General features: G+C 50.0%; 1 protein-coding gene across 4 annotated transcripts in view; it reads left to right on the top strand.

Annotated features, from left to right (window-relative positions):
- SNX27 (sorting nexin 27) overlaps positions 1 to 12781 on the top strand; it is a 61403-nt gene that overhangs the window by 34299 nt on the left and 14323 nt on the right. For 2 of the 4 annotated variants that reach the window (XM_077841730.1, XM_077841729.1), the window contains exons 6-11: positions 22 to 100; positions 3139 to 3302; positions 3928 to 4017; positions 6414 to 6563; positions 7037 to 7165; positions 7519 to 7578. In XM_077841730.1, coding sequence (XP_077697856.1) covers positions 22 to 100; positions 3139 to 3302; positions 3928 to 4017; positions 6414 to 6563; positions 7037 to 7165; positions 7519 to 7578 — 672 coding nt within the window. Of the gene's footprint in view, positions 1 to 21; positions 101 to 3138; positions 3303 to 3927; positions 4018 to 6413; positions 6564 to 7036; positions 7166 to 7518; positions 7579 to 10121; positions 10217 to 10804; positions 11331 to 12781 lie in introns of those variants that run through there. The other 2 variants (XR_013348713.1, XR_013348712.1) reach the window with 2 other exon arrangements.

The following is a 12781-nucleotide window of genomic DNA, read 5'->3' as shown; positions in this document are numbered from 1 at the left end:
TTCTTTTTGGTTGCACTTCAGGCTGTGGCTGCTAAAGTAGGAATGGACAGCACTACAGCAAACTACTTTGCCTTGTTTGAAGTGATCAATCACTCCTTTGGTAAGTCTCAATCCTCCCAACCCAACCACGCAAAAGTTCTGCAGCGGCAGAGCCTGCTGGCGTTCTCATTTAGCTCTGACCTCCTCTCAAAATCCAGAGCCCCCATGGGAAATCTGCCAGGCCTTGGAGACTCTGATAATGAGGAGCCTTCGAAGTTTGATAGTTTTTGTTTCTGCTAATGCTTGACTTTCCCTTTTTTAAACAGTTCAAGGAGACTAAATTGTGAGAAACGAAAACCTGTTTTAGTTTTAAGGATTCCAGTGTGCTTAAGATGCTCTTATAGTGCCTGGGAGGATGAAGGGCTGAGAACTCTGATGGCATTTGAGCCTTGATTGTGGGAGTCTGGGGGGGTTTTGATGATGAAACCACCCTGCCAGCTAAAGAGAAGTAAAGCTTACTGATTTTATCTGTGGTTTCTTAAATCATCAGCAGTAGTGCTTCTCTTTTTCACCCAGTTTCAAACCGAATTTGCTGAAGCAGAAGGAAGTCCGGTAACTTAGATGTGAATGTGTTCGGTTTTATGTGCTAGGCTTTGAGCCAAGGGGTCCTGATTCCTAGCCCTGTTCTCACAATCTGTATGTTAACAGCTTTCTTATACAGCTGCAGGAGTGCCCTAAATCCTTGCCTTGTGTTATGTTGCTAATTGTGCAATATAGGTTGAGATAGTACAAACTGTTCCCGCTGGCTTGGATTGCAGGAGCATTTTAGATTTTTAAAGAAAGCACTTCTAAAATATCTCTGACACAGCAGACTAGATTGGCATGCAGATCTTGATCCTGGATCATCAACGTTTTGTGGTTCATTCCTGTGTCCTGTGCAGCAGCCTCAATCACAAAATTACCACTTGATGCCACCAAGTTGACAGTTGCTTTACCAGAGATAACTGGCACTGAGATGACAGGGCAGGATCCCAGGACATTGGCAGATTTGTGTGTGGGGAGCCCGGGACTGCAATCATAGAATCATAGAATATCAGGGTTGGAAAGGACCTCAGGAGGTCATCTAGTCCAACCCCCTGCTCAAAGCAGGACCAATCCCCAACTAAATCATCCCAGCCAGGGCTTTGTCAAGCCTAACATTAAAAACCTCTGAGGAAGGAGATTCCACCACCTCCCTAGGTTTCCATTCCAGTGTTTCACCACCCTCCTAGTGAAAAAGTTTTTCCTAATATCCAACCTAAACCTCCCCCACTGCAACTTGAGACCATTACTCCTTGTTCTGTCATCTGCTACCACTGAGAACAGTCTAGATCCATTCTCTTTGGAATCCCCTTTCAGGTAGTTGAAAGCAGCTATCAAATCCCCCCTCATTCTTCTCTTCCGCAGACTAAACAATCCCAGTTCCCTCAGCCTCTCCTCATAAGTCATGAGTTCCAGTCCCCTAATCATTTTTGTTGCCCTTGGCTGGACGCTTTCCAATTTATCCACATCCTTCTTGTAGTGTGGGGCCCAAAACTGGACACAGTACTCCAGGTGAGGCCTCACCAATGTCGAGGGGAACGATCCCGTCCCTCGATCTGCTGGCAATGCCCCTACATATACATCCCAAAATGCCATTGGCCTTCTTGGCAACGAGGACACACTGTTGACTCATATCCAGCTTCTCGTCCACTGTCACCCCTCGGTCCTTTTCTGCAGAACGGCTGCCTAGAAGAGCATGCTGCAGGACAGGATTGAAATGTATTGGCAGAGCTGTGTAGGGAGCCCAGGCAGGAATGTCAGGCATGCTGGAGTTCAGAATTGGGGTGTATTGGCAAAGCTTCACACAGGAAGTTTTCACACTGTGTGATTCTAACCAGTGCTATATAAGAGCTGGGTATTAATAATAGTTATTCCTTATTTTTATGAGTGCCATGCTTTTCAAACTATTGAAAATTGAAACGCTCTAGTTAACCTTCATGGCGGGTGCACTGGTAAAACTCATTCTGAATAGCCACAGTTCTGTATATACTGTACACACTCCATTTAGTTTCTCTGCAAACAACTGAGCTCTATCTGTGATAGTGCAAGGACAATGTTCCTACCTGAATGTGGGCTGAAAAGCCACTCAGGTGGGTTATGCTGGCTCACACTGTGTTCTTCTCCCTCGTTGTTTAGCAAGGTGTTTTTTTCAATACACTAAACTCACAACAAAGGCATGCTGCCTGTGGTACCAATCATCCCGAGCTGGTATTGAATAGCTTGAAGGCAGCTCCTTTGTCACTGACTGCTCTACGGGTCTTTGTTCTGGTTCTGATGGCAGACTGCCCAGATAGTGTGAGATCCTCCTGTTGCTTGGGAGAATCTTAAAGCAGCTTCAGTGTGTGCGAGAAAATGTACTGTTCTGAAGCGCTCGATGATAGATCATAAGAATTGTAGCCCCGCTGGATTCCATGTTATCCACTCCCATAGGCCAAAGCAAGACTCTTCCCTGCATTGTTTTCTCCTGTGGTTTGAATGCCCCAATGCCCAGGCCAGAGAACCAAAATCAAAGGCTTGAGCAGGATACATCCCTGTACTCTTCAACGAAGAGTGAAAACAAACTGTGACGGTCTGACAAATGTGGTCTTTCTTCGCCAAGCGTGGCTGCTTTCAGCTGAAGTCCTGCATTACACAGCTGCTTTCCACACACACTTGAGGTACAGCCCCTGGACAGCAGCGTTCCCCAGACAGCAGGTCAAGCGAGTGGATTCTGGTTTCATACAAATTCCTGATTTCTGGGGTGCCTGTGTGTTGACCTGAGCCTGCAAATGACTAGCCTAGTAAAGCTCTGACATTGTGAAGGCAAAAGTCAGATGGGGGAAGGATCTTGGAAAAAGCAGAGCTGGGGTCTTGACCCCATCTGCTCCATGGGGACCTGCTCACTCACTCGCCTTTGCATTGTGTTAGCCGAGGCAGTGTAACTTCCTTGAGGTACAGCTATTCATGTGTGTTGTGGTATTGCCTAGGCGCCCCAGTCATGGGCCTGCAACTCATTGTGCTAGGTGCTGTACAAACACAGATCAAAAGGATGGTTCTTGCCCCAAAGAGCTCAGCCTACTCTTCCCATACATCTTGCAGTGCGTAAACTGGCGCCCAATGAATTCCCACACAAGCTCTACGTACAGAACTACACTTCGGCGGTGCCGGGGACTTGTCTGACTATCAGGAAATGGCTCTTCACTACAGAAGAGGAAGCCCTTCTGAATGACAATGACCTTGCAGTTACCTACTTCTTCCACCAGGTGGGTGCATGTGAATTCCTTGCCTCGGAATGCTGAACTAACTTTACCACAGGCCATTTAAACCAGCTCCCACTCGTGTTGCTGTAGCGATTTTGAATTCCAAGACATTGAATGCCTCAGCGCCATGAAGAGCTTGGGGTGGGGAAGGCCCCGTCCTATGTGCATCACTGTTGTGTAAGAAATGGAAATTGATGGTTGAGTGATTTGCCCACTGTCGCCCAGTGACTCCGTGGCAGGTTCATAAACAGAGTACAAGATCCTGCTGCTACTCATCACTGGCTCAGGCCCTCAAAGAGCAAACAGAAGAACTCAGGAGTTCAGACTCCGTCTCCTGCTCTAGCCACTAGATACGCTAGGACCCCTGAGTTCTTGTCTCTGCTCTCACTGACTCATTGTCTCGTTTGGCAAGTCACTTCACCTGTTTTCCTTCATTTACTCCTCTGTAAAACCAGCGTGTCACCTACTGCCCAAGGGTGCTGTGCACTGAATGCATATTTGTAAAGCACATGACTATCCTGTAGAAGTGCCAGGTGAAAGTACTGCATTTCAGACCAGTGAAGAAATCCCTTAATAGTCTGTTGAAGACTCAACTTTGCTCAGTTTCCTTCCCCCTTTTTTCGTTTAGGCTGTGGATGATGTAAAGAAAGGTTGCATCAAAGCCGAGGAAAAGTCCTACCAGTTACAGAAGCTGTCTGAGCAGAAAAAGATGGTTATGGTATGTTTATTTTCTCATTACTTGGAAATGGCTGTTTCCTCTGGCAAATGAAGCCAGATGCATTGGCCCTGGACTGTGCCTTTCCAGTCTGCAGTGAAGCTATAAAAGTACCACTTTCCAAGGGAAGCTGTGTTTGGAAGAGCACTGTGGGTGTATTTTGACTTGCGTTGGTTGAATACACAAGGGAATGCAAGGTTATCACGGTGCTGACTGGTAAGCGAGACTCCCAAAACACTCGGTGAGTTAGTTTGTATGGAGCTAATGTCCATATACCAGATCATGCGTTGCGTTGAGTCAAACTCCCTTACTTGTGTGGTATGTGCTGCTGGGGCAAGACTCAATTCTTGTCTAAAAAACATTGAGCTGGTAAATCTACAGCACTTAAAGACTTTTTATAAATCACTCAGTTGGGGTCCTTTTATGGCAGCTCTTCTGCCTGTTTAGTATTTGATCATCAAAGGGCTGTTTCCATCCGGATCTGTTCTAAGAACAAGAATGGTCTGGCCAGTGGTGCGTCTCATCTCGTATCTCTTCTCTCTTTGTGGCCAGTACCAGACGTTTCAGGGGAAGGTTCTAAAACCCATTGCCAAGCACTCTGTGGCACTAGTGTAACTTTATTTACACACCTCTGGCTTCTGGTCTGTGCCAACGAGGCTGCGCACGAGCAAGCTGGGTGTTACCCTGCCTTGCACATCACCACACAGTGAGCTGAGCTCTGGTCCTAGTCTCCCTGTTGCTGCTGGGGCTGTCAGAGGCAGAAAATGTAGCTTCAAGGTCAGAAGAATCACTGGGCTTGTACGTGGAATAACTTACTGAATTGCTCTGGGATCACTGAGGCTGAATAAACGTGGGGTCTTCCGCTGTCCTTTATGAATGGGAGCTCCATCCTGTCAGGTTTTATTTCCCTGACCACCTTTTGTGGATGCTCACAGCCTCTAGCATTGTTCCCGCCTGTAGATTGCTGGTCTCTGGTGCCAATGACCTCCCAATTTGAAATCCTCTCCCCGGTTAGTCTTTGCCAGCTCTTACTGCGCCTTGTACTCATGGGCTGCAGGTATAATAGGCCAGGGAGGCGCTGCCTCCCCCAGGGCTGCTGCGGGCACCGGACCCCCGGTTGTGGCATTTGGCGGCGAAGTTTTTGTTTTATTATGCCCCTTGCAGGTTCCAGGGTGGCTGAGGAGGTGGTACTGTATGTGCCTCCTCAACCACCCCGGAACCTGCATGGAGCATATCAAAAGCGTCTTCTACAGACGCTTTTCCCGTGGGCGGGTTGGGTCTGGGGAGGGGAGGCACGGCAGGGTTGTGGCCAGCCCCGGGCTTCTCCAGGTGCGGGGAGGCTCGGCTTTTGGCCACCCTGGCCGGGGCTCCTATGCTCGTGGGAGGGGTTTCCAGGCTGCACCTGGCCCGGGGCTCCTCCGGGCAGGTGGAGGGGGGAGGGAGGGACTCTGGGCCTTGGCCAGTCCTGCAGGGCTCCTACACTTGGGGCTTCGGCCAGCCCGGCTGGGGCTCCTCCAGGTGGCGTGGGAGCACTCCGGGCTTGTACATGGCTGGCCCAGGGCTCCCCTAGCTGAGAGGGCTGGCCCTGGGCTCCTCCAGGCAGGTGAAGGGGGCTGGGGGTGCTCGAGGCTTTGGCCAGCCCGGAGCTCCTCTGCCCAGGCCTGGGGAGGCTTGGGGCTCCTGTAGCTGTGGGGTGGAGGGGCTTGCAGCTCCGGCTGTGGGGAGGGCGCAGGCGGAAGGGGCGGAGTTGGCGGCTAGTCTCCCCAGAGGTGGCTCCGCCTGCCGCCCATGCTGGTACTAGTGGGAGCCCTGTTGACCCTTTTTGACAGTAACAGCTGCCACAGATCATTGCTCTAGGAGCTTGAAATGCCTCCAGGTCATCTGCGAGGCATTCTAATCACTCCCTAATCCATGTATTTGCTTACCACTTTGAATACAAAACATCCCCCTCCCCCTGCCTGCTTCACTGCTGAGACATTCCAGTAAGCTTTGAGCCCCTACCTTCCTTTACGGGCTGTTCCATCATTGGCTTTTCAACTACTGCAAACATCATAAATAGAGTTAAAGGGCCAATGTCAAGGTAATATAATTGGAACACTTCACCTGTGCTAATTAATAACTGTTCCTATTGCAAGAGAGTCTACAGGTCCCAGTTATGATTGGATCCCTCTTGTGCAAGGAGCTGTTCAAACTCACTGGAAGACATGGATCTTGTCCCCAAAACCTTACATAAAACACTTCAAATCATAAAGCTAGAGGGAGAAATTAAGGTTCATATTTGGAGTACAGGATTGCAGTAAGGGGCTGCGGGGCACTGAGGGGATTGCAGAGGGTTGGGGTGATGGGGGGCCTTTCATTTGTTAAAAGAGCCAACACATCACTTTCTTGCTTTTCTCCAGTATTTAAACATGCTGCGGACATGTGAGGGTTACAATGAGATCATCTTCCCCCACTGCTCCTGTGACTCCCGGCGAAAGGGTCATGTGATTACAGCCATCAGCATCAAGCACTTTAAACTCCATGCCTGCACAGAGGAGGGTCAGCTAGAGGTAAGCAACTCAAGGACATGGCAGGGCTTCCTGGGTCTGAGGAAGTTCAACTTTGCTGTAGGAAGAGGCAGAACACTGGTTCCCCATTCTTGGGATACTGCAGCTGCTCTAAGAGTAAAGTTGAGAGCAGGATGAGGTGGATTTTAAAACAGGATGGTAAATGCACTGCTGTGTGATTACAGGGACGGCTGCTGCTGTGTGATTACAGGGACGGCTGCTATGTTGGATTCCCACGGCAAGCTCTGCAGCATTAGGACTCTGTATCCCCACTTCCCCTGCGTGCCATTCTGCAGCATTCCTGGAACTCCCTTGTTTTTTCATCTCTTCCCCTGCACTCTGCACCACCCCCGGCCCCGGTTCAGATCTGCCCTGTAGCATTTCAGGAGCTAACTTGCCTCCTGACTCGGCCTTAGCCAAGACCCTCCCAACTGGAGCATGGCCCGCTCTGGACCCTGATCTCTTCTTCTGTTTAGAACCAGGTAATAGCATTTGAGTGGGACGAGATGCAGCGGTGGGACACAGACGAAGAAGGAATGGCATTCTGTTTTGAATACGCACGAGGAGAGAAGAAACCTCGATGGGTTAAAATCTTCACCCCATATGTAAGTGACCTTGTTAACTGCAAATGCACTAAGGAGAGGGACTCGCCCAGTTTTTAGAAACTGGTGTAAAATTCTCTTTGCTCTGATCTCTTGGTGTGAGAGAAGATTTGACGCTCAACTTTTCCTTGCGCTGCGTAACCAGACAGCCACTAGGAGGAGCCAGAGATACAGTAAGTTCTTGCTGGCTAGAGCTGGTACCTTTGTCTTCCCCTGCTGTAAACGGAAGCTGGGTGTACAGCTTCTGACTCCTGTCCCGCTCTCTGATGGGCGGCTGTCATTTCAGAGCTGCACAGCGCTATGCTGCTGTGCTTGGCTTTATGTCAACCTAAGAGAGGGCTGCTTTATCTTTTCAGTTCAACTACATGCACGAGTGCTTCGAGCGGGTGTTCTGTGAGCTCAAGTGGAGGAAGGAGGTAAGATCCTGTAACTGCACAGAAATTGCTTAGTACATTTGTGAGTTGGCAGTAACCTTTTCTTGGCAAGCTTTCATACTCGTTCGCAATATCGGCTTACCGCCCAAACAAGGAGGGGAGTGTTTTGTAGTGTGGAGGGCTGATAGCAGGGACTCCTGGGTTCTATTCCCAGCTCTGGGAGCGGGCACATGGGAGTCGCTCCTGGGTTTTATCTGCAGCTGTTGGATGGGAGTGTTGGTGAGTGACTAGAACAGGGAGCTGGGTGTCAGGACTCCTGGGGCCTGATGGTCTCGTCCTTTGTGTCACGTAACTCCTTTTGAAGAGGTGGTACTGGGCGTGTGTGGCATGGGGTAATCAAACACCCGCCTCTGCAAGTCATTGCCTGACACACCTTGGGCAAGTTACTCCCTTGCCTGAGTCTCCTGATCTGTTAAAAGGAGAGAGCAAAGCCTCCCTCTCCCAGGAGGGTTATGAGGACTGCTTAATTGTTCATCAAGAGTTTTGAGATCCTGCAGGGGAAGGCTCTGTAGAAGTGCAAAGTATCTTTTTTTTTTTTTTTTTTTTTTTCAATTATACCAAGAATCCCATGCTCAGAATCTGTCAGTCATGATGTCCTCTTGGTAAATTATTAAATTTTTAGGTGGGACTCTGGCTGGTGTTGGGGTTTCTTTCCAAGCCAAGGAGACCTTAGCAAATAAGCCCACCTCACCTGTTGCTTGTTCACTTGTTTGTATTCAGTGTTTTCTATTTCTACTGCATGCACCTCTCCATCCTCTCCTGGTCCTTAGAGGAGATGTTTGGCCGCCCCTCATCCACCTGCTAGAGTCTCCCTATCCCCATGTGACTGCTGCCTGGCTCTGTGTCCCCATGGTACAGCTTCCTGCTACAGCTAACTGCAGTGTAGCAGGGAGATGGCAGAAGAAGGTAGCTGGCAACCTGCCCTCCAGGCAGTTGGCTCAGAGGAGATGATGCAGAGCTCCTCTGCTTAGGATGCCGAAGTCTGATATTAGCAATGTGCTGGGCATCATCATGGTGTAGTGTCTTGAATCGCCACAAGGTGCCTGTTGGAAAACTTGTGCTGCTCTATTGTCTTGGTGATTCTCAGTCATCCCAGTACATAAAGGGAGATGGTGTCTTCCTTTTGGAGCCTTGGATATAAGCAACTGCTGGAGGCAGGATACTGCACTAAATGGGCCATTAGTCTGTTCTGTGCTGCTAAGCTCCGCTGCTTAACCCATTACCTCTGAGGATCAACTCTGTCACTTCTATCGTCTCTTGATCCTGAAGCAGGCAGCCTCTAGAAGTGACTAGCTTTGCTTATTAGAACACTGTTGGGTGCCATCTCTGAACACAAGCTTCCTGGAGCAGATGTGTATTTCTGTAAGGACTGACGTGCTGATATTTGTGTGGGCTCCTATACCCCAGAGATCTGAAGCTGGTATGTGAATATGCTCTGGCAGTCTGGGTAGCTCTCATCTGTACATAACCATGCCTTTGCCACGTGCACTGCTGGATTTCCTCAGGGGCAGCATTCACTGTGGTGGCTGGCAGGATTCTTAATCACATGCAACAGCTGGGCACTATGGGTACACAGCGAGGGGGAGAAGAGGCTCTTTGGTCAGTATATACAGACTTCTAACTCCATCCGTGTTCTTTGGGTTGGCACTGGGCAGCGTTCCGTCGGGACCTCATGTTAGCCCTGGTCTACACTCGGACTTTAGGTCAAATTTAGCAGCATTAAATCGATGTAAACCTGCACCCGTCCACACGATGAAGCCCTTTATTTCGACTTAAAGGGCTCTTAAAATCGATTTCCTTACTCCACCCCTGACAAGTGGATTAGCGCTTAAATCGGCCTTGCTGGCTCGAATTTGGGGTACTGTGGACACAATTCGACGGTATTGGCCTCTGGGAGCTGTCCCAGAGTGCTCCATTGTGACCGCTCTGGACAGCACTCTCAACTCAGATGCACTGGCCAGGTAGACAGGAAAAGAACCGCGAACTTTTGAATCTCATTTCCTGTTTGGCCAGCGTGGCAAGCTGCAGGTGACCATGCAGAGCTCATCAGCAGAGGTGACCATGATGGAGTCCCAGAATTGCAAAAGAGCTCCAGCATGGACCGAACGGGAGGTACGGGATCTGATCGCTGTATGGCGAGAGGAATCCGTGCTATCAGAACTCCGTTCCAGTTTTCGAAATGCCAAAACCTTTGTCAAAATCTCCCAGGGCATGAAGGACAGAGGCCATAACAGGGACCCGAAGCAGTGCCGCGTGAAACTGAAGGAGCTGAGGCAAGCCTACCAGAAAAACAGAGAGGCGAACGGCCGCTCCGGGTCAGAGCCCCAAACATGCCGCTTCTATGATGAGCAGCATGCCATTTTAGGGGGTTCAGTCACCACTACCCCAGCCGTGTTGTTTGACTCCTTCAATGGAGATGGAGGCAATACGGAAGCAGGTTTTGGGGACGAAGAAGATGATGATGATGATGATGAGGTTGTAGATAGCTCACAGCAAACAAGTGGAGAAACCGGTTTTCCCGACAGCCAGGAACTGTTTCTCACCCTGGACCTGGAGCCAGTACCCCCTGAACCCACCCAAGGCTGCCTCCTGGACCCAGCAGGCGGAGAAGGGACCTCTGGTGAGTGTACCTTTTAAAATACTATACATGGTTTAAAAGCAAGCATGTGAAAGGATTACTTTGCCCTGGCATTCGCGGCTCTCCTGGATGTACTCCCAAAGCCTTTGCAAAAGGTTTCTGGGGAGGGCAGCCTTATTGCGTCCTTCATGGTAGGACACTTTACCACTCCAGGCCAGTAACACGTACTCGGGAATCATTGTACAACAAAGCATTGCAGTGTATGTTTGCTGGCGTTCAAACAACATCCGTTCTTTATCTCTCTGTGTTATCCTCAGGAGAGTGAGATATAATTCATGGTCACCTGGTTGAAATAGAGTGCTTTTCTTCAGGGGACACTCAGAGGAGCCCATTCCTGCTGGGCTGTTTGCCTGTGGCTAAACAGAAATGTTCCCTGCTGTTAGCCACAGGGATGGGGGAGGGTTGAAGGGGTAGCCACGCTGTGGGGGGAGGCAAAATGCGACCTTGTAACGAAAGCACATGTGCTATGTATGTAACGTTAACAGCAAGGTTTACCCTGAAAGAGTGTAGCCACTGTTTTATAAAATGTGTCTTTTTAAATACCGCTGTCCCTTTTTTTTTCTCCACCAGCAGCATGTGTTTCAATGATCACAGGATCTTCTCCTTCCCAGAGGCTAATGAAGCTTAGAAAGAAAAAAAAAACGCACTCGAGATGAAATGTTCTCCGAGCTCATGCTGTCCTCCCCCACTGACAGAGCACAGACGAATGCGTGGAGGCAAATAATGTCAGAGTGCAGGAAAGCACAAAATGACCGGGAGGAGAGGTGGCGGGCTGAAGAGAGTAAGTGGCGGGCTGAAGACAGGGCTGAAGCTCAAATGTGGCGGCAGCGTGATGAGAGGAGGCAGGATTCAATGCTGAGGCTGCTGGAGGACCAAACCAGTATGCTCCAGTGTATGGTTGAGCTGCAGCAAAGGCAGCTGGAGCACAGACTGCCGCTACAGCCCCTGTGTAACCAACCGCCCTCCTCCCCAAGTTCCATAGCCTCCACACCCAGACGCCCAAGAACGCGGTGTGGGGGCCACCGGCCAACCAGCCACTCCGCCACAGAGGATTGCCCAAAAAAAAGAAGGCTGGCATTCAATAAATTTTAAAGTTGTAAACTTTTAAAGTGCTGTGTGGCATTTTCCTTCCCTCCTCCACCACCCCTCCTGGGCTACCTTGGTAGTCATCCCCCTATTTGTGTGATGAATGCATGAATGTGAAGCAACAATGACTTTATTGCCTCTGCAAGTGGTGATCGAAGGGAGGAGGGGAGGGTGGTTAGCTTACAGGGAAGTAGAGTGAACCAAGGGGCGGGGGGGTTTCATCAAGGAGAAACAAACAGAACTTTCACACCGTAGCCTGGCCAGTCATGAAACTGGTTTTCAAAGCTTCTCTGATGCGTACTGCGCCCTCCTGTGCTCTTCTAACCGCCCTGGTGTCTGGCTGCACGTAACCAGCAGCCAGGCGATTTGCCTCAACCTCCCACCCCACCATAAACGTCTCCCCCTTACTCTCACAGATATTGTGGAGCACACAGCAAGCAGTAATAACAGTGGGAATATTGGTTTCGCTGAGGTCTAAGCGAGTCAGTAAACTGCACCAGCGCGCCTTTAAACGTCCAAATGCACATTCTACCACCATTCTGCACTTGCTCAGCCTGTAGTTGAACAGCTCCTGACTACTGTTCAGGCTGCCTGTGTACGGCTTCATGAGCCATGGCATTAAGGGGTAGGCTGGGTCCCCAAGGATACATATAGGCATTTCAACATCCCTAACAGTTATTTTCTGGTCTGGGAATAAAGTCCCTTCCTGCAGCTTTTGAAACAGACCAGAGTTCCTGAAGATGCGAGCGTCATATACCTTTCCCGGCCATCCCACGTTGATGTTGGTGAAACGTCCCTTGTGATCCACCAGAGCTTGCAGCACTATTGAAAAGTACCCCTTGCGGTTTATGTACTCGGCGGCTTAGTGCTCCGGTGCCAAGACAGGGATATGGGTTCCGTCTATGGCCCCACCACAGTTAGGGAATCCCATTGCAGCAAAGCCATCCACTATGACCTGCACATTTCCCGGGGTCACTACCCTTGATATCAGCAGATCTTTGATTGCGTGGGCTACTTGCATCACAGCAGCCCCAACAGTAGATTTGCCCACTCCAAATTGATTCCCAACTGAGCGGTAGCTGTCTGGCGTTGCACGCTTCCACAGGGCTATCGCCACTCGCTTCTCAACTGTGAGGGCTGCTCTCATCTTGGTATTCATGCGCCTCAGGGCAGGGGAAAGCAAGTCACAAAGTTCCATGAAAGTGCCCTTACGCATGCGAAAGTTTCGCAGCCACTGGGAATCGTCCCAGACCTGCAACACTATGCGGTCCCACCAGTCTGTGCTTGTTTCCCAAGCCCGGAATCAGCGTTCCGCAGCATGAACCTGCCCCATTAGCACCATGATGCATGCATTGGCAGGTCCCATGCTTTCAGAGAAATCTGTGTCCATGTCCTGATCACTCACGTGACCGCGCTGATGTTGCCTCCTCGCCCTGTATCACTCTGCCAGGTTCTGGTGCT

The sequence above is a fragment of the Eretmochelys imbricata genome, chromosome 24, assembly GCF_965152235.1.
Source record: "Eretmochelys imbricata isolate rEreImb1 chromosome 24, rEreImb1.hap1, whole genome shotgun sequence".
Classification (NCBI taxonomy): Eukaryota; Metazoa; Chordata; order Testudines; family Cheloniidae; genus Eretmochelys; species Eretmochelys imbricata.
Note: the sequence above shows the minus strand (reverse complement) of the source record. Positions and strands in the feature narration are given on the sequence as shown.